The following is an 18,545-nucleotide window of genomic DNA, read 5'->3' as shown; positions in this document are numbered from 1 at the left end:
TTACTGCACCACATAACAGATATCACGTATCTTTGAGTTGTTGTCAGTTCTTCATATAAATACTTTAAATCACTTAGACTTCATTTTGCACACTATATAGTGACTCTCTTCATAATCAAATAGTATTTAAAACATTTACTGCCTTGTTAAATCTAACAAGTTAGATTTATTGGGATAGTCACTTTCCTTAATAGCCAATTTAGTAAAACTCAATGTATTCATTGATGGATAAATATATAATAGGTGGTTGTTAAACCTTAATAAATATGTTTAATAGTCAGCTGGCATTTTCTCTCAATGGCAGCACTTCCTCTCGCCTGCCAACAGGAAATGCTGGGCTGAATGTGCCAATTCAGCCCACGTGTAGGGAATAAATTGATCTAGAGGAGTGAATGGGAGCACGAATTTCAGGTAGCTTTCCTGTGCTGCTTGTCACAAGAACTCCAGCTGAGATCGTCCAAAGCTCCTATCAAGACCGTCAGGTGTTAAACAGCACACGCTGTAAGCAAGAGTGTGAGCTACTGTGTTTGCCAAGACTCCATACAAGCAATGAACCAGGACAAGAAGGGCAGCTGGCTACTTGAAAGCCACATGAATGACATTCATGTATTACTATTGCAACTTACGGTCTTACCACACTCTCTGTTTCACGTATATCGTGTCACATTCTCTCACCCCACCCTGCCATTCTGTGTGTTATTGAGTGCCTCAGCTTCTAGCTAGGAGATCTAAAAGGTACTCTTTTAAGGCTTTTAGATACCTAAAAAGAAATTTTAGAGGAGGCTGCATCATTAGACAACTAAAAACCTTTAAAAATCAGGCCCTTAGCTCAAACTGTAGAACTTTATGGCTCAACTCTGCAGGTCCAGGATCACTCCTCCAAGCTGAAGACAGCTACTGCATACAAATGAGAAAAGCAGACCAAAATATCTTCAGGAGAGACTGTATTTGTATGCTGGGCTGGGAAGTTTGATCATAGCCACAAGACACTCACCTGGGTGGGATTATACAGTTCCTGAAGTGGGCTTCTGGATCCTTTCCGGCAACAAATGTCCATCCCAAATGGATTTCTACGCATTACTGCAAAGGGAAATTGAAATTAATACAGGTTAGAAACATTGGTTAGCAGTAACCTATTGCAATACCTACAGCAAGAAGAGATTTTCTGACAGATCAGGGGATACTAGAGACACTGCTGTGTCTTAATTCCTAATTTTACTTTCCCTATAAATTGTCTACGAGCTAAATTCTTTATCTATTTTGGAAGTTACTGGGGAAAAAAGCCAAAACGCTTTCTGGTTCCCCTCTTCTAAAAGCTCTTATCCAACAACTTCCAGCTTGGGTGCCCCAAAATTCAAGTATAGGGGACAAAGCAACACGCTTTTCAGTAGTGCTAGGTACCCGCTTCTCTAATCATCACAGAGGAGTTGGATGGATTCTTATAAGGAGCATGTCTGAGAGAGAATGTTTGAGCCTCTCTCAGCCTAAATACAGAATTACACATGATCTTAATACTAAACCATCTGATTTTTAAGCTTTCTGCCTATGACTTTTTTCTTTCCTAGAACAAACACTCCACGGTACATGATGCACATACAGTCAAGTGATGCAAGCGCATCACTGCTGCACTTCTTGCCTCCAAACTGTATTTTGCTTTACATATTGCAACTGAATATGTGACTGATTCGAAAACCAACACATGCTATGTTATCCCAGTTGGAGACCAGCAGGTTTTCAAACCAAAGGCTTTGTCAAAGGTCTGCTCAAGGAGCATTTTGGATGATAAAGCGTTTTCAGGAGAGACATTGATCTGAGCCCCAGCAGGCACAGAGATCATCAGTTTCAAGTTTCAACTTTTGTGGCCATAAAAGTCTACATAAGAAGCCATTCGGTTCCAGCCACCCTCTGTAGTCATGAGGAAAACAAGAGCTTGCCTGTCCTTCTAATCTCATGTGGCCCACATCCTCCTCTGCAAACACTCCCCTGCCCCAGCTTGCTCTGCCAGCGATGGAAGGAGCATCAGGCAATGGGATGCCCACATCCGCCATCGCAGCGAGGGGAGATTTGTCTCGTCAAGGTTTAATTAAGACACAACCGGAAGGAAAGAAGAGATGTTCCTGCTGGGAATCCAGAGTCAGGCAGGCTTTTACCACCCCTTGCCACGTTTTGTAACCAGAAACTACTGACATGTCCTATAGCGACGGTTCTGAGCTGAACAACTCGCAGACATGACACTGCAGGCTACAAGCCAAGAGTGAGAGAACACAGTCAAGTAATGTTTTAATACAGAGGGCTAATACGCAGTCATAATTGATACATCAAGTAGCATGAACCACAGGAAACTGTACACAATTCCAGTGTGGAAACATAATAGATTCCTTCGCTCACTTCATATCTGTTTTTCAATTGAAAGTAATTATCTAATAATGTGCCGTGTCGCTTTTCGCCTGAGCAAAGAGAGATTCCACAGGTCTGGTGGCAGGAGTCGGACATATATATGCTTAGTAAACAAACTGGCTAAGTGTTTTGATTTTCTTCACAATTAGGATAGCAATGTTATTAGAGGCTATAATCTTAATTTACATGTTTAAATAGCTGATTAACTTCCGAGCATTTTTAGTCACGCTGCCAAGCATTGCAATTCCTTTGTTTTGCACTAACGTACCTTTTTAAAAAGTTAGCTTAGAAAGTGTTTAAAACAGTCAAAACTTTAAAAAGATTTTGCACGAGTAATGTCAGCTTCCATTGTCTGGAAATGGTTTTAGGAAGAAAATACTAAAATGAGGGCGTGAGACATCCAAAAGTCATTCTAACTACAGAGCTCCTGTCCATCCCATCCCCATCTGTCAGTTCCCCTCCACACTCTTTTAGTAGGAACTGTGTCGAGGAGTGCTTTGAAAATCATTTTGTAGCCCCCTCACCTTTACAAGAAATCTTTCCAAAATGGAGCCTTCCAGTGAACAGCAAAACGCATCATTTCTATTTAAAAAAATCAAAAGCAGGGGGAAAGGAAGAGGGAAATGTTTCAGTGTATCCAGGTCACTAGACTGTGATTAACCAGGATCCTAAAACGCTGATTCCTTGTTCCAAAATTAAGAAGAATTCTAGTGTGTTGTTCCCTAATTTATTACTTCACTTTTCATTTCCATTAAATACAGTAAACAGTAAAGTGCATTAATGTATCCCTTCCTGCTTCACTTTGCCAGCAGGTATCACACAGCAACACTTTATATGCAGCAGTAACAGCCATAAAGATTAAATTATTTGCACAATGTGCAAGACTTGATTCCCAGATGTAAACAAACAAACAAACAAACAAACAAAGCAACTGTCTCCCCAGCAAAAGCTAAATGCTAATGCAGAAGCTCAGTCACAGAAACCATTAAATCTTTTTTATGATTCCCAATATTACTTAATTGGTTTGTTTTTTCAATAAAGCCTTTAGAAGAAGACTGCGGAGTTAGCGTAGCAACACAGCAGCCCAAGGCAGCCATCGGTTCCCTGGGTAGGGGTGTGAGGACCCGCACCCCCCGCCCCAGCCGTACACAGCACCGCTGCGCGCACACACACAGTACTTGCCCCTGGGATTTAACTGCAGCATCGAAATAAAGGGGAATTCCCCCCCTTTCCTCAGCAGAAATCCCACTCGCGCCTTTTGCAAAATTGTCCTTTGGTGAATAACTATCGGGAATGTTTATATACAGTTCAAAACACTTGGTGGCATGCCTGCGGACTAACTCGCCTCTCAAGGCTCCTGTAACCCGTTTTCTACCACCTCAGCTTCTCTGAGGCGGTGTTTCGTTATGTGAATGACACGACCTTTTGGGCCTGAATCTCATCTATAGCCATCTGCAGTAAGAAAGCCGTAATATGGACGTTAACTGCAGCTATACTAATTTTAACCACACTTTCACTAAGACTCCGTCGCACTATTGTGGTAGTGAAAACTAAAAAAATCAAGCCCTTTATCTTCCCCAAATCTTCTTATTTACATAGTAAATATCTAAATTTACATTTTATGGCTTGGGCTGATCTCCATACATAATTACAGTTAATTATAATCTAATGATAAGTATTGCATATGCATGGCTCCAAGAACTGATTAAAAGATCACATTCATGCACACTAAGTGTGTGAAACAGCTGACAGCAGCATTTAATGCCTTTAATGATTAAAGAGTAGTGTTAATAATGCAACTGCAGCAAAATCAGCAATCCCGTGAATTTAGCCAGGACTGTGAGCAACTGAATGAATTGTTAGTTTGTTACTTAAATACAAGAGCTGTAAGAACAAGACCTTTCTTCCATCTCTAGGAAGGCCGATCTTGGCCCATCTTGTTAAAATCTGTGGAATTGCTATTCATTAATTTAATAGCAAGTCTGGAGAGCATGTTATCTAGGCACCAAATCTCAGTTTCTCAAGAGAGAAAGACAAACAGTCCTGATGAATTGAAAGTTTATCAACATAATAATCATCAGTGTATATATACATAGAGAGAAGGAAGCTACACGTGTAGGCCTTAAATGATCTCAGAAGAGAAGCATCCGTGCAAAACTTCTAGAAAACTCTATTTAGACCCACTAGTACCAAGAAGAGGAATTTGACCTGTGAATTACAGTACATTGAGCATGAGAACGCACACTTCAGAGACTGCAGACCAATCACATGGTGGAAACACGTGAGCCAGGCTTAAGTTGTCACCTCTACTTGGCAGAAGGTGTTTATATTGCACTTGGTAACCTACAAAAGACTCTGTCCCAGAATGGGAGACCTCCGGTATTCCCACAGGATGAACAACGACAGGAGAAAATACTAAAAATAAGAAGCCACAGGAATGCAATTTCTGCCTCTCCCTATCAAGAGAAACTGAGAAAGGAGACGTGGTGGCACTTGTCTTGGGAGATTATTGGCCTGGTGTGTGAACACTGGAACTATCTAGAAAGAAGAGAAAGGGAAGGAAAAATCATGGGAACCAAGGCTCTTGGAGACTTGAAACCATAAAGGTCACCTTCTCACAAAGTGTCAGAAGGGCAAATTAAACCATTTCTCACAAGCCTGTGTGAGGTCAAGTCACAGAGGAGACTCACAGAACAACTATCACTTCTTCCATTGGACTTACAAACAAGTGACATTTCAAATGCTGAGTGTGTGCCACCTATATCACTACCATCCTACAATCCCATCAATATCGCATGCTCCCATTTCCAAGGCTTCTGTAAAATAAAAGTTCCCCAACTGCTATCTAGCAACTGTTTTCCTCCTTGGTAACATTTAATTTATGTTGTTTGGACTATTCTAATCACTTGCACGATAACAAAAACCAAATGTAAAAACTGTATCTCTGCTCACTGCCTCTTAAATTAACTGTCTCATATTACAAATATTTGAGAAAAGTTCTGAGGACATATTAATATTTAATTTTTCATTACATTGGTCTAAAGTACAAAGACAAAATTCCCTAATACAGCATTGCTTAAAGCTGATATACATAATTCATTCCACCTACTTGGGATAAAAGTTGTCTCACTGAGAAAAAAGTATGCTTTGGCAGCAGTATGGTGAGACTCCGGTTGAAGATGGGATCCTGTTCTTGTTTTAAAGAAAAAAAGCTATAGACAAGTCAAATCTATTCCTTTTTTTGGTCTGATTTCTCTATGAAAGGCTGAAAATTGACAGCAGTCTGCGGGCTTCTTTTGGCTGAAGCAGATTGCTTTCCAGCTAACATTGCTGTCCAACTGTCCCTAATTTCAGGCCAGGGTTAATGGTTTCCATGGAGCATCTTACTGACAGCAAAGAGCAGGTACATAATCTAGTACATAACCTTCTCCTAGGGCTGTAAACAACCGGGTTAGGGCTGAACATTCACCTAAACATCCCCTATCCAACCTACCCAGAAAAATCGGTGCTACTTGGCCCAGGCAAGATAGCAGCATCAAAACAGTTACACCTTCGGCATCTCTAGTCATGTTTAAACAAGCTAATGCCATCAAACTTACTGAATTTTTAAAGCAAAGCAAGAATAATTAATTATACACATAAAAAGGTTTAGAGAATCTCTTCAGATAAACATTTGGACATGATTTGTCTTCCAAACTCTTGCGCAGACTTCTGCTATGACCCCAAAGCAGCACAGAAAATTAATTCAATTGGGTACATAGGATGGAGCATTGAAACACCCATTCAAACACTCCACTAAACATCTTCTCATCTCAGGTACACCGAGACATCCATAGCTCAATCATAAGCATATGTCTGTAAATGATACTATAAAACTACAGCTCCATCTGTACCAGCAAGAATTATGCTCAGGGCAAATTGGTCACATCTGAATACAAACCAAGCAAGGCTCAAACCCGACAATATTTTGCACATGCAACACCCTTGAAGCATGAAAATACTCAGGGCAAAGTTGAAGTGACCCTAGGAAGCAGCCCTTTTCCGGATTTTGTCAGAGGCTCTGTACTGAATTTTTTGCAGTTTGGAACATCCTGTCCACATACCTTTCGGGCACTTAGCTAAAATCACGCTGAACAAGCTCGTCATTAGTAACCAGCTCGTTCTGCTTCAGGAAAACGAGCCTTCCATAATAATTGACAACAATCTGCTCTGCAAGACTTCCGCCAAGTCCAAACCACAGGCAAAATCGGAAACTCAGCGACAAAAAGACCACCTTATTTCAAACTTCATTAAAATTCCTACGCGCTCTTCTACAGACTAATCAGGCTAAGGACACCGAACAGTATGAAAGGGTTAATTTTTAATCAGCAACCAGGAGCATGAGGAGTGAATGCAAATGCTGTCACCCAGCACTGGCTCCAGAGCCTGAGGAAGGAGACTTTTAGATAGGTCTCCTGCCAATGATTTACAAACACTAATCCTTCAGCAGCAGTTCACGAAGATCGAGGGATTGATAGCAACATCTTGTGACATCTGGAGCCTTGTGCTTTGCTGTGTTCAGCTCAGGATTTTAGACTGAATTATCGGTCCTTCATCCGGAGACCGCAGGTACAAGGATTTATGACTGAACTCTTGTCTGGCCTCTTTCATTTTCTTAAGGCAAAACAGCAGCTTTCTTTGCTGAAGCTTGGGAGATCTATTTTTAGGAAGTAAAAATCAGATTAGGTATTGTATGTGAGCATGCCAAAGTCTTAAATGCAGAGAATGAGACAATACTTACTCTCTATGTTAACGGAGAACCACATTTTACTTCACACCAGGCAGTAACCAGTAACATGGGGTTTTACTCGCTATGACAAACAAGAAAAATGTGTGACCTTACCCCGTGTAACACCACCGTGCCTCATGGACAAACTGACAAACTAGAGACTCTACCAAGCTGGATGCTGTACGCACATAGCAAAGAAACAATCCCAAAAGCTCCAATGTTGCAGACCCCCACCCGAGGAAGAGAGATGCCGTATTTTGGGTTAGCAATACTGGTTCATTGATTCAACATGTCCATCCTACCCTCCCCTGGCCTTTCCACTCCCACCCATGCACCAGAGAGACTTACTGAAGTAAGACTGTGGATGGATACGACAAGTGAAGGATGAAAAACAAAGAAGAGGTCACACCTTAGCGAAATGGTTATGGCTGAGACGAGCAGCAAAGCCACCAGTTACGGTACCAGGGACCAGCAAAATAACAATCCTCATTTCACAAATCAGAAAAACAGAGGCAAAGAGGTTAAAAACTTCCACAAAGCAAATTAGTTGCTACAGATCGAATTCATTCTAGGAAGTGAGACGTCTATTCTAAGCTACTCATTTAAGCTCAGACAATTAACAGAGAGTCGCAGCTGCAGAGATGGGTCGGCCCATGAGCCTCTGGAGGTGGCTCCCCTCCATTCCACTGACCAGCAGCCCTAGATGGGCTGACGGCTGAAGTTACATGAAACAAATCCTGGCACAGCAAGGAAATGAATCTTAACGTTTGTTTCTAAGCTCCAATTACTAATTACAAAGGTTATAAATGCCCTCCAAAGAATAGAGAGATATTTAATTACTTTTTGCTTTAGACAGATTTCCAGAAATAAATTTGTATTTTATCCTATTTGTTCTCAGATTAGCATGGGGATGGGTTTAATTGGGCACAGTGGGGAAGTTAATATCCTTGGGTGAAATTATGCAGAGGCTTAGATCCTTGGCCACCCTACGGACATTGCATGTGGCATAAATTAGCACAACATCTTTCCTGCTAATGAACAATGAGCAACTTTTTTCCAGTAATTTTTTAAAAAACGTTAATCCATACAGAATTTCTTTAGAAGTCTCAAGAAATCATCCACAAACATAAACAAAGAGACTTTTCCATAGGCTTTAGTTGTCACAGGAGGAGAGCTCTGTTTTGTTTAGCTCTGTCACACACAGGCATACACTGCTTTTAAGGCAGCGAGTTTTTGCAGGTGCAAACTACAAACTATATTAGACTTGGGTCAGAACATTTCTGATACACCCTTGTCTTTTCTGGCATGAAATGTAGATTCAGGGGCATCAATATTTCACAGGTCAATTTTGGATGGATCATTGACCACTTCAGCTGTCTGCTCGTCTCTGTGTATGCCCTGGTTTACACCATCCATTAGCAAAGCCAGATGTCCCAAAATGTTGATCAAAATGTTCCACTTCTTTTCTCCCAAAACTATTTATAACTTCTTCAAAAATAGAGACTTTTTTATTTACCATACACATCAACTTAAGAAGTTCTTTGTTTCCTTTTTTCTTCCTTTTTTTTTTTTTTTTGTCTGAAATGCAACTTTGTACAAAGGAAGTAAGAAACTGAGGAACTATGACCAACTTTAACTATATGTATTTCACAAACAAACATGTGTGTTATGAATTTGCATGAAGGAATACTGTGGATCCAGAATAACAAAATGCAAAACGCCTCTCTTTCTGGACATTACACTTTTTCCTACTTTTCCACTACAAGTTAGCCGTGTGTTTTGCAAAATGAGACTGCAATAATCTGGGAAGGCTGGAAAATTTCTAGTGAAGCTTTCAAGTTCCCAAACATGCCTCCCTCCAATTTTTATATACTCGCTGTAACAACATCAGCAGGCACATCTGCTGCTGGGTTCTCTTTATAGCAAAGAGTTGAATGCTCCTCTCTGTTCTTCTTATCAGCCTAGTTTTCAAGCCTGTAGATAGCTGGCTATACCCCATCTCTCTGATGCAAGTTCAAAGGAAAACTGTGTAAACGTAGGTCCAGGGGAAAAAAAAGCTACATTTGCATTGTCCTAAAAAAAATGAGAAGCTAGATTTCTTTTTCTGTGTTTCCCACTACTTCCATTACACTGTCAGTACCAGTCTACTTAAAAAACATGATATATGAGCTTGCTCCAAAAAAAAAAGAGGGAGTGAGAGAAAAACCTTTAAAGAAGGAAGGTTTCTTTAGAAAGCTATAATTTTAAAAGCATTTATCTTGAATCACGGTCAAAATGCAAACGATGGCTGCTGCAGCTGCAGTCTATTTGAGCTACTGTTTCCTTGCTGTTCTTCAACAGATGTGCATTGAAGATGAAACACAAAATCATATTTGCTATGGATATACTCAAATGCACAGCAAGTCTTCTCACAAGCCAAGCAGAATAGGAAATAGAGCTGCAGCAGTCATTTTAACCCAGAGCAATGAAAAGCTCAAACTTTCGGTCTGTGAACTTCATGCAGAAGTACTGCACGGACACGTGCGCACACCTGACCTCACACAAACACAAACCAAGGAACACAAGTCATTTCTGTCCTAGCGACATGTCCAGATGGACCAAGATTTACCACCTCTGAAGCAGTGCCCCTGATATTTTAGTGCGATCACATCCTCCTGATACTTTACTGTGATTTATGAACAATAATTTTCTTTACAATAAAGAAGCACTAAACTATTTGATAAGCGGGAAAGAAAGTATGAAATCCTGCAGTAATCACTTCCAGAGCAGTCATTCATTATAGCAAAGAGGATTACGACTGCAGCTTGTTGGATAAGCAGATGAGCTCTTACAAATTAAGGATGCGACTTCCTTGTAAATGCAAAGGCCAAATGCCGATATTAAAAGGAAAAAAGTACCACAAACAGTAAAGGCCTGATTCTGCGATTTGCAAAATGTCTGGACTAATAATTAATACACAGCCGGGCTCTGCTCTCTTATTCCAAGAGTTTATTCTGTTTAATACTTCTAAACTCCAAGTAATCCCAAGGCACAGAGACGCAATCGGCCTCTTTGCAAGATCTTTTGCTTTTCCAACAGCCAGTTATTGCCTCAGCTGACCGGGATCAGGGCAGGTCCAGGTCTGCAGAGCACGGCTGGGCCACCTTCCAGCCCCATCGGACCATGGAAGCTCTCCAGTGCTCCTGTCTTCTTCCAGCAGGATCCGTACATCCACCCGTACACGGAGGCTGGGAAGCTGCTTTCACACACTCTTCCCTCTCTGTTAGCAACGAGCTGTACACAGATAATATTGCTTTCAGATGTAAGAATCCCTTCATGTGGCAGTTTTGAAATATTCCAAACCACAGGTCCTTCAAAACATTTTACATATGAATAGGACATTGTCAGCTCCCTCAGACCCAGACTGCACTTCAGCACACAGAAGAGTAAAATACACATTAGCACTATAAAACTTCATCTCAATTAGCATAATCTGTATTTCCATTATAGAGCCCAGCTTTACAGCCAACCTCGGGTGATGTACTGAGCACTCTGGATCTGTCTTTCTCTAAGGAGAAATTCTCCAAACACAAGAAAACCATTCAGAGCTGTGAATGTATGAGCTTTCAGTGCCCGCTTATCTTTCAGCGGTTCTACACCCTTCCTCTATCTCCTTCCATTGCTCCCATCATTTCAATGAGTTCAATTAAAACCTTCTGATGCACTTTGTCTACAGCGAGGAAATGCAGTCATGCCTCACACATACCCGAGTGGACGGGCCAAGCACATCGACTCCACGTCCAAGAGGAAAAAGGAGTGAATGAGGAAAGATCTTTCTGTGATTTTACTTCCAGTGAGAGCATTTGGATGAGAACCAAACCAGGCAGCAGCTGCAAAAGACACGTCTTTCGGTATCACTACCAAATAGGATGCTGGATAGACTAAAAATTTTAAATTTACTGAGACTCTTCCTCCAATTATGGGTATGCGATATAGCATGGGCTAGTAATATATCTGAGGCCACTATTGCAAGTAGCTTTCTTCTGCATTAAAAAGGAATTAAGAAATTGCACAGTATTTCAAGGTTCGGTTTCTGAGGCTCTAGAACACTGGATGGTCTTTACTGGCAATAATAATATTTCATAATTAGCATGCAATATAGTAAGCTTTGGTTTCAGTCACTAACAGTCTGTCAAACGCACTGTGAAATTTCTAGTAATGTTGTAGCTGGTGACCAATGAGTAACTCAAATACAGGATCACTCTGACAGTATGACTTTGAAGGAGACAGATAGCTAAACTGCTAGGCAGAACCATGGACTTAAACGTTTTTCCATACGAAACAAATTCTGTTCTTGTGCTTGTGAGGTCTCATGCGGAGAGGGATAGAAAGGGCAAGAGAGAGAGGAAAAAAAAGAAAGCATCCTTTCCAGAAGACTTCCCTAAAGCGATGCCCAATTAAGCTGCAGTTCACCTTTCAGAAAGACAACTCATCTTCTTTCTAAATTTGCCAGGAGCGGAAAATCTACCTTGGGAAAGTGATTCGATGTCAAACCCTCCTCTCCAAACATACCCTTTTGCTAAGCTGAACTGACTCACCTGCCAGCCACTGGGTCTTGTGGTGCATCTGGCCATAGCTCTCTTCTCTACACAGGAACCTAAACCTTGTGATCAAGGCACTCCTTAACTTTCCACCCTTCCGCAGCAAGTTTTCTAGGCAATTCCTCACTTCTCTTGCTTTCTTATGAACACGTTCAAAGATAACACCCCAACTTTCTGCAACCAGGATGCCCCCACAGCACACGGCACTGCAGCAAAAACTGCGGCAGCACCTGTATGACGACCAAGTATAGCCTCCCCTCTCTGGCTCTGTACTCCACCCTTACATGTGCCCGGGTGGCCTTAGCTCTCCTGTGGCCCAGGGAACAAGCAGACCAGCTGGCGAACCATCATCCACAAACCCTTTTCAGACTTCCCTTTCAACAGGAGAGGGTCCTCTACTCAGTAAGCATCACCTAGATCTCATTCCCCTGCACACCCACTCTGACTAAAATTCATACTATCTGCTGCCACGCACGCCAAGTCACTAAGTATTCACAACTCTGTATTAATGACTTGCTGTTTTTCTCCTCTCCATTTATCAGTGCCCTAACTTTTGCATCCTCTGTAAACCTGATCAATAAATGACTGTGTTTTCTTCTGGATCATTTAACTAGCGTCAGCCCAAAACCTGGTCCCCCAAGGATCCCATGGGAAATAGATCTGCTTAGTGATGATTTCCCAGTTACAGCTATTTTTACAAACTGTCAAACATTTTTTAAATCAGTATTATGGGTGTCAGATTGATACGCATTCACTTGCCAATTTAACTTTTGGGTTATTCATTCGCATATGCACTTGTATAGGAGTAATTCTGACATTTAAATATTGTATCATTAAAACAATGAGGGTCATCAGCTTGGAGAATTCATCTTAAAACATTTATTTGTGGGAACCGTTTAGGTTAGTTGTCTATCTTTAATGTTCCAAGGCTGCAGAGAAGGCTTCTGTGATACATTACAGTCTTGCTTTGCTCTCAACTCTGTGTGGGTTAATTTTATCACAAGTTCTTGAAAGCTGAAACAGCTAAACTGCATTTTAATTGAAAATATTTTACACTTACACTTTCATCTTAAAAATATAAAGCAGAATAAAAATGACAGTTTAAGTGATGCTTTCTCAAGGCATGGAGATGAACGGCAGATAGGACTGACCTGGAGGGAACAATCTCAGAAGGCTGCTGTTTTGGGGGTAAATCCTTACATTTTATGCCGAAAATACTATTTGTCTTCATTAAATATTAATCAGCCATTACCAAAGAGGCATATATAAAAGCTGTGTTAAATAATAACACCCGACAAAGTGAAAAAAAGATTTGATTTCACATTTACAATAAGGAGTTGTCACATATTACCCCCTTCCAAGCTGAGATGATTTATCTCAGCTCCATGAATTCAAACAGATCTCTATTCTTCTCCATGGCTGGAAATTGCACCTGAACTGTCTATGGTAAAAGGAAGATCTACTGAGATCAACTGTCTGAATCCCCAGCAGGCAAAGCAGTCAAAGCATTTTATGCAGCTGAGAAGGACACTGTTTGTGTGCATATGTGCAGCTATTCATGCAGGTATGATATGAGTGACTATATTAGATCATATATGAGTGAATATATACATGCGTTATTGATGTTGACATAGCACACCAGTGTTTCACCCACCACCAGATGCTGGTATTTTATTTTGCAATTACTTCATTTTCAAGAGTTGCAAAATGCTGCATCATGTTTTACTGTTCAAATCAAACAATTAAATGGCAGTTTATTTTGGTTTCTCCTTTCCATTCTCTATATTTTGCTCCTGTCTATTTCATTACAGCGTTTCCAGGCTGAAAGCTTAAGTAATATTCAGAGAAAATGGCAATGTGAATCCTTCATCTAATAGCGGTCTCTTATTTAATAACCTTTTTTTCCAGAACATATCACTTTTCAACTCTTCTATTTAATCAAGCTCTTGATGTAATATTTTCCTGTCAAAACCTGTTCTATTTTTCCAAAATCTTTATCCTCTGCTCCCTGAGCTTTTCTTCCCCCCCTCCCCCACCAAACCATTCCCTTTGTCACTCTGCTGCTGCCCCTAGACACCTCTACCAATCTTTTAGGCTCGTTCCCTGCTAACCTTTTCTCTTCCCTCACCTCTTCCAGTCTTCGACCACCATCTGGCTTCCTCCCACCGTGCCCCTAAAGCAACGAGATGAGAAAAACCCCAACTTGCTCCCTAACCTGGCCACCAGGCCGGGAACCTGCGTCCTACTCAACCTGGAGCAAAGGGTGGCAAAGGGGGCAGAGGAGGTGGCAAGGGATGGTGGGGAGAGGAGATGCTGAAGGCATGAGGTTGCTCAAGAGGAACCAGAAAACAGCCTTCTCCCATGTGTACCCCTCGGTTTCCCGGGCTTTAATCCCCTCCCTGAGCCTGCCAGCCCTTTTCCACCACCGATGCCCCACTCCCAGCTGAGCGTTGTCACTCCATGCACTCCCCTCCTCTGTTCCCAGGAGACCCTGTCCACCCAGAGGCCCTACATTAGCTAAAACACATGACATGCAAAATAATGAACAACAGGCTTGAGAGGCAGGCAAATTACAAGGCCAAGAGCTACAGCGCTGGGAGGCCAGGAGGCATGCCTGATTTTATTTATAGTTTTTACTAGGCAATTTGTTTTTCCTGCAGTTAAAGCAGTTAAGAAAGATGACAGAGTTCGAGGTCAGGAGCGTTGTCACAGGCGCGCAAAGGCATGATCAGATGAGAGGTTCGGCAGCGATGCTGCCGAGTGCTTTCCCGTTTCTCAACAAACAGTAGTTTTTCCTTTCCATTTTGCACACTCGCTTTCAATTATCCATCCTAAATGTTTAAACAAAGAGCAGTCATCCCCTCAAACAATTAAAGGCCACGAGCGTGGAAAATAGTCCAAGAATTTACATGTTAGTTACTTTATGACAGGATGCACAAGAAATTTAGTCTTCCCACCAAGGCTGCACTCCAGCTAAAATCAGTGTTGGAAAAACCAAGTTTTTAGGCAAACACAAATGGCCTGAGAAATTAAGACTGCCTATTACGTCTATCTCAGCTATGAATGTTTTCTTGAAATGGGAACCCTGAATAGAAAAGAAAATGAGAAAACCCAGAGTTGATAACCCCACTGTCATTAACCTTGCAGAAATCACATTTGCTATATTGTGCTTGTAGCTACCACCAAATGTGTGCTGATTTCAAAGGAGCGCTGAATTTGCATATTTAAAAAACCAAATCCAAACCACTAGCACCGACTAATTTTGGTGCTTAAGACCTTACCTATATTCTTTTTTTAATGTTGTTTTACATTGCCCACAAAATAACGAGCGATAAAAAGGCTGCAGATGAGGATATGAGTGAACCTGAAAAATCAGAGCTTCTAATCACCCCAAGGTAATTGCAATATAAAAAAAGAGTGCAGGGAGAAGGTAACCAGTGATTTTATTTAGATCCTCCCACATGAACAGGATTAATTCCATGCTCTGCAGATGTTCATTTGTGTCCTCCTTATCCTATGGGGAAATTAAAATACAGGGTGGGTTGCCGTATACTCTGCTTACAATGTCAAGACAATTTAACTGTTTCTGTTGCAGCTGCGCTACTTCCCTTCACAGAGAGGACAACAGCCCTAATGCCTACACCCTCCATCAGCACACGCCAGCCCCAGCACTGAGGACCTCATTTAATTCCTGCCTCACTAAGGAATGTCCTTTTAAGTAAAAGGCTCTCTTTGCCGTTCTCTGGCCATACTAGTAATGCTGCTAAGTACTGGAATTCAAATAAACCATCTTAGGCTAAAGTTCAAACTCTTAGGAATAATATGTGCTTGGGGATTTGGTGTGAGCTCCTCCATAAGCTTCCACTTGTGGCTTTCTTCAGGACACCCTGATGGCATCATCCAACTTTCCAAAAACCACCCCCACAGCAGCTACCGCTAAACACCAGCCTCCAGTTGGACAACGCAACATCAACTATGTCTTTCCAAACCTGTTTTGCTTCAAAAAGTCCCTACTGGAGCTGGTTCTTTGCATCGAAGCCTCAGAGAAGCCTCCTCATGGCCAGGTGGGAGCTGAAAATTCTGGTTGCCCTCCGGACAGTGCTCAGGGCTGGGGGCAGTGTGAGGCTCATCCCAACCTGCTCTTCCCAAAAAATAGCTGGTGGTCAAGCCATCCCTATCCTCAAGTCAACCCCAAATAAAACACACAGGGCAGGGAGAGAAAAGGGGAAACAAAACAAAAGCACAACGAGTCCCAAACAAACATAAAGGTTTCTCTCCTTCATCTGTTAGCTCTTCCTACAGCCAAAACACAGAGTTAAGCAATGGGTTCCCAGTACCGGGGGTTTCCCAACGCTGTTTGTCTAATCAAAAAGTCAACAAGCTACATTGTGGATTTTTGTTGCGAGGATAACACTGAAGGAAGAAACCGCAAGACTTCATTTCCTTTCTCCTGTGTTTTCCAAACAGCATCTGTTTGTTCACTGCAGACAAAACAAAACACAGGCTTCATCCCTCCCTCTCAACTAGAGATTAAGATACTAAGATAGACTTTAATATTGAAAAGCAAGCAACCAAAATGGTTCTTCCAAACCCAAACAGCATTTTTCCTCCCCACCATCCAGACACAACATGGGAAGAGCTATGCACTCCTTGCTCAGGCTCTGCAATCTCCTTCCACAGCAGCAACTCCCTCCCAGCAATGCCATTTCTCCTCCTCCCAGCAAAGCTTAGGTCAGGATTAAAGGTGGGGGGGGGCGGAAATGTCAGAAACACAAAAGGTCTTTGACTGGCCGCATCAAGTACAATATGAGAGACAGGAATGATAAAAGCCAAAGGACGACTTTCAGCTTCCCAGCAAAAAGTAGGCATTAAAAGCAGTCATCAAGGCCAGGCACCGAGCTAACCACGCGCAGGGTGACAGCCAGCACCACCACTTGTCACTTGGTGAAATCTCTGTCTACGCTAAAGCCTCAAACAAGCACTTAAATACATCTCGCTCCCCAAATCACACTGAGAGGAGAGGAGCGGGATGAACTGCAGGCCACCCGCAGTGATCACTAATGATGCCATTTATTTCTAACAGATATGACATCGCAGCAACCAGCATTACTGTTTGACTTGCGAAGCGTAGAACACAGCGAGAACAAACACTTCGTCCTCCCCAATCACCTCTTCCCCCTTCTCAAGACCTTTCTCTCTCTGCAATGGAGTAAAAATTAGTTTTACAAAATTGAACAAAATGGGGAGAAAATGACAAAGCAAAAACAACTTCTAAAAAGCTGCATCTATTTGGTGCAAATAAAAAAAAAATAAAAAGCTTCCCAAAAAAATGAAAGTTTCTTAAAAAAAAAACCCTAACCAAATTCTACTTTTCTCTTTTCAATGACAGCCTTTACAGGAAAGACTCGTCCACTTTCTTACCTGATTCGGTAACTCAATGCTGTCACTACACAGACACCAGTGCTAGTGAATTTACACGGAGTCACACCCAGGAGGTTATTCAAAATACAAATCACACAATCCACCACCGAACAAAACAGCTTTCCTGAATTACGGCTGTTTCCTAAAATACCGGCTGGTGACACGTTGCTGACTGTAGCCAAATGAATGACCAACCCGAGTCTATCCAAACCGCTTCAAAAGAGAGAGAAGCAGCAAGAAGAGACTGCCAAGCAGGGACACCCAGCCCAGATTTTGAATCCAAGCACAGGTTTATTATTAGGGTGTTCTTCTGAGTTACACTACCAATGCCTTGGCCACACTGGATAAAAATAAAAGCACCGTACTTTACAAACCATCCTCCTACCCTGCTGCAAGCTGCTGACCGTGCTCTGCAGCGAGACGGAGCACCCAGCTGAAGGGAGGCACACAGAGAAGCTGCTGGGGTCCCACATAGGCAGAGACCGCCTGCAAAACACAGCCCTGGGCAAGAGGGAACAGAGAGACGGGTCACACAAGACACCCAGCTGGCTCTCCCTGCTGCCATGCACACCACAGGGCCCTTCCAGGGAAAAGCAGAGAGAGACGGAGGGGTCTGAGGTAAGGAGACCATGGCCACAAGCCAACTTCACCGTCTCTTTCCGCCCAGCAATGACAGCTTCAAGTCGGCTGGTTTTAGGCCAAACCGGACTTTCCAGATCATGCGGCAGGGCACAGAGGAGTCTCCTTTACAGAGTGAGCACGGTGTGTCGGGATGGGACAGCAAGGAGCGCAGGATGCTCTGCCGGGCGGGATGAGGCAAGCTAAGACCGCTGGTACCACTGCCGTTGCACTGCATCGTCTTCTCTGCAAACATTGCCCAGTCTGCTCTTAGCAATGGGGAGAAAAATACCCCCACTACAGCAAAGGCCGGGGGCTGGGCCAAAAAAACATGCGGGAAGAACCAGAATAGAGCAAACAATGTCAATAGGGTTAAAGATGCTATTGAGGATCATATCCATATAGAAGACAGAAGCGAACTAGTCACTGGTAGATATGATTAATTTTCCATGTGGTAAATCTGAATTTCACTTTAAAGCGAGGAGAAAAACTATAGAATTTTTTCATATAGAGCAAGAGCAGCAAATCTACTGTCTTTCTCAAATTCATACATCAAACAACCACTCACGTTACTCAGCACTGCCTACCTCTCACCTTCCTTCCTTCCACTATGAGCAACTTCAATGACTCTTACTCTTGGCCCGAATAATTTCCGAGTTACTAAACTGCAAAATAGCTGGTATTTAAAAACCAAACAGTACAGCTGATGTTAAAACATACCACATCTGAAACTGAGCATTCAAAAACAGCTTCAGCAAAAA

General features: G+C 42.2%; 1 protein-coding gene across 3 annotated transcripts in view; it reads right to left on the bottom strand.

Annotated features, from left to right (window-relative positions):
• CHST11 (carbohydrate sulfotransferase 11) overlaps nt 1–18,545 on the bottom strand; it is a 175,180-nt gene that overhangs the window by 98,153 nt on the left and 58,482 nt on the right. For all 3 annotated transcript variants that reach the window (XM_054222285.1, XM_054222294.1, XM_054222304.1), the window contains exon 2: nt 995–1,080. In XM_054222285.1, coding sequence (XP_054078260.1) covers nt 995–1,080 — 86 coding nt within the window. The remainder of the gene's footprint in view (nt 1–994; nt 1,081–18,545) is intronic.

This window comes from Rissa tridactyla, chromosome 1 (genome assembly GCF_028500815.1).
Source record: "Rissa tridactyla isolate bRisTri1 chromosome 1, bRisTri1.patW.cur.20221130, whole genome shotgun sequence".
Lineage (NCBI taxonomy): Eukaryota > Metazoa > Chordata > Aves > Charadriiformes > Laridae > Rissa > Rissa tridactyla.
This window is presented reverse-complemented; position numbering and strand designations above follow the sequence as displayed.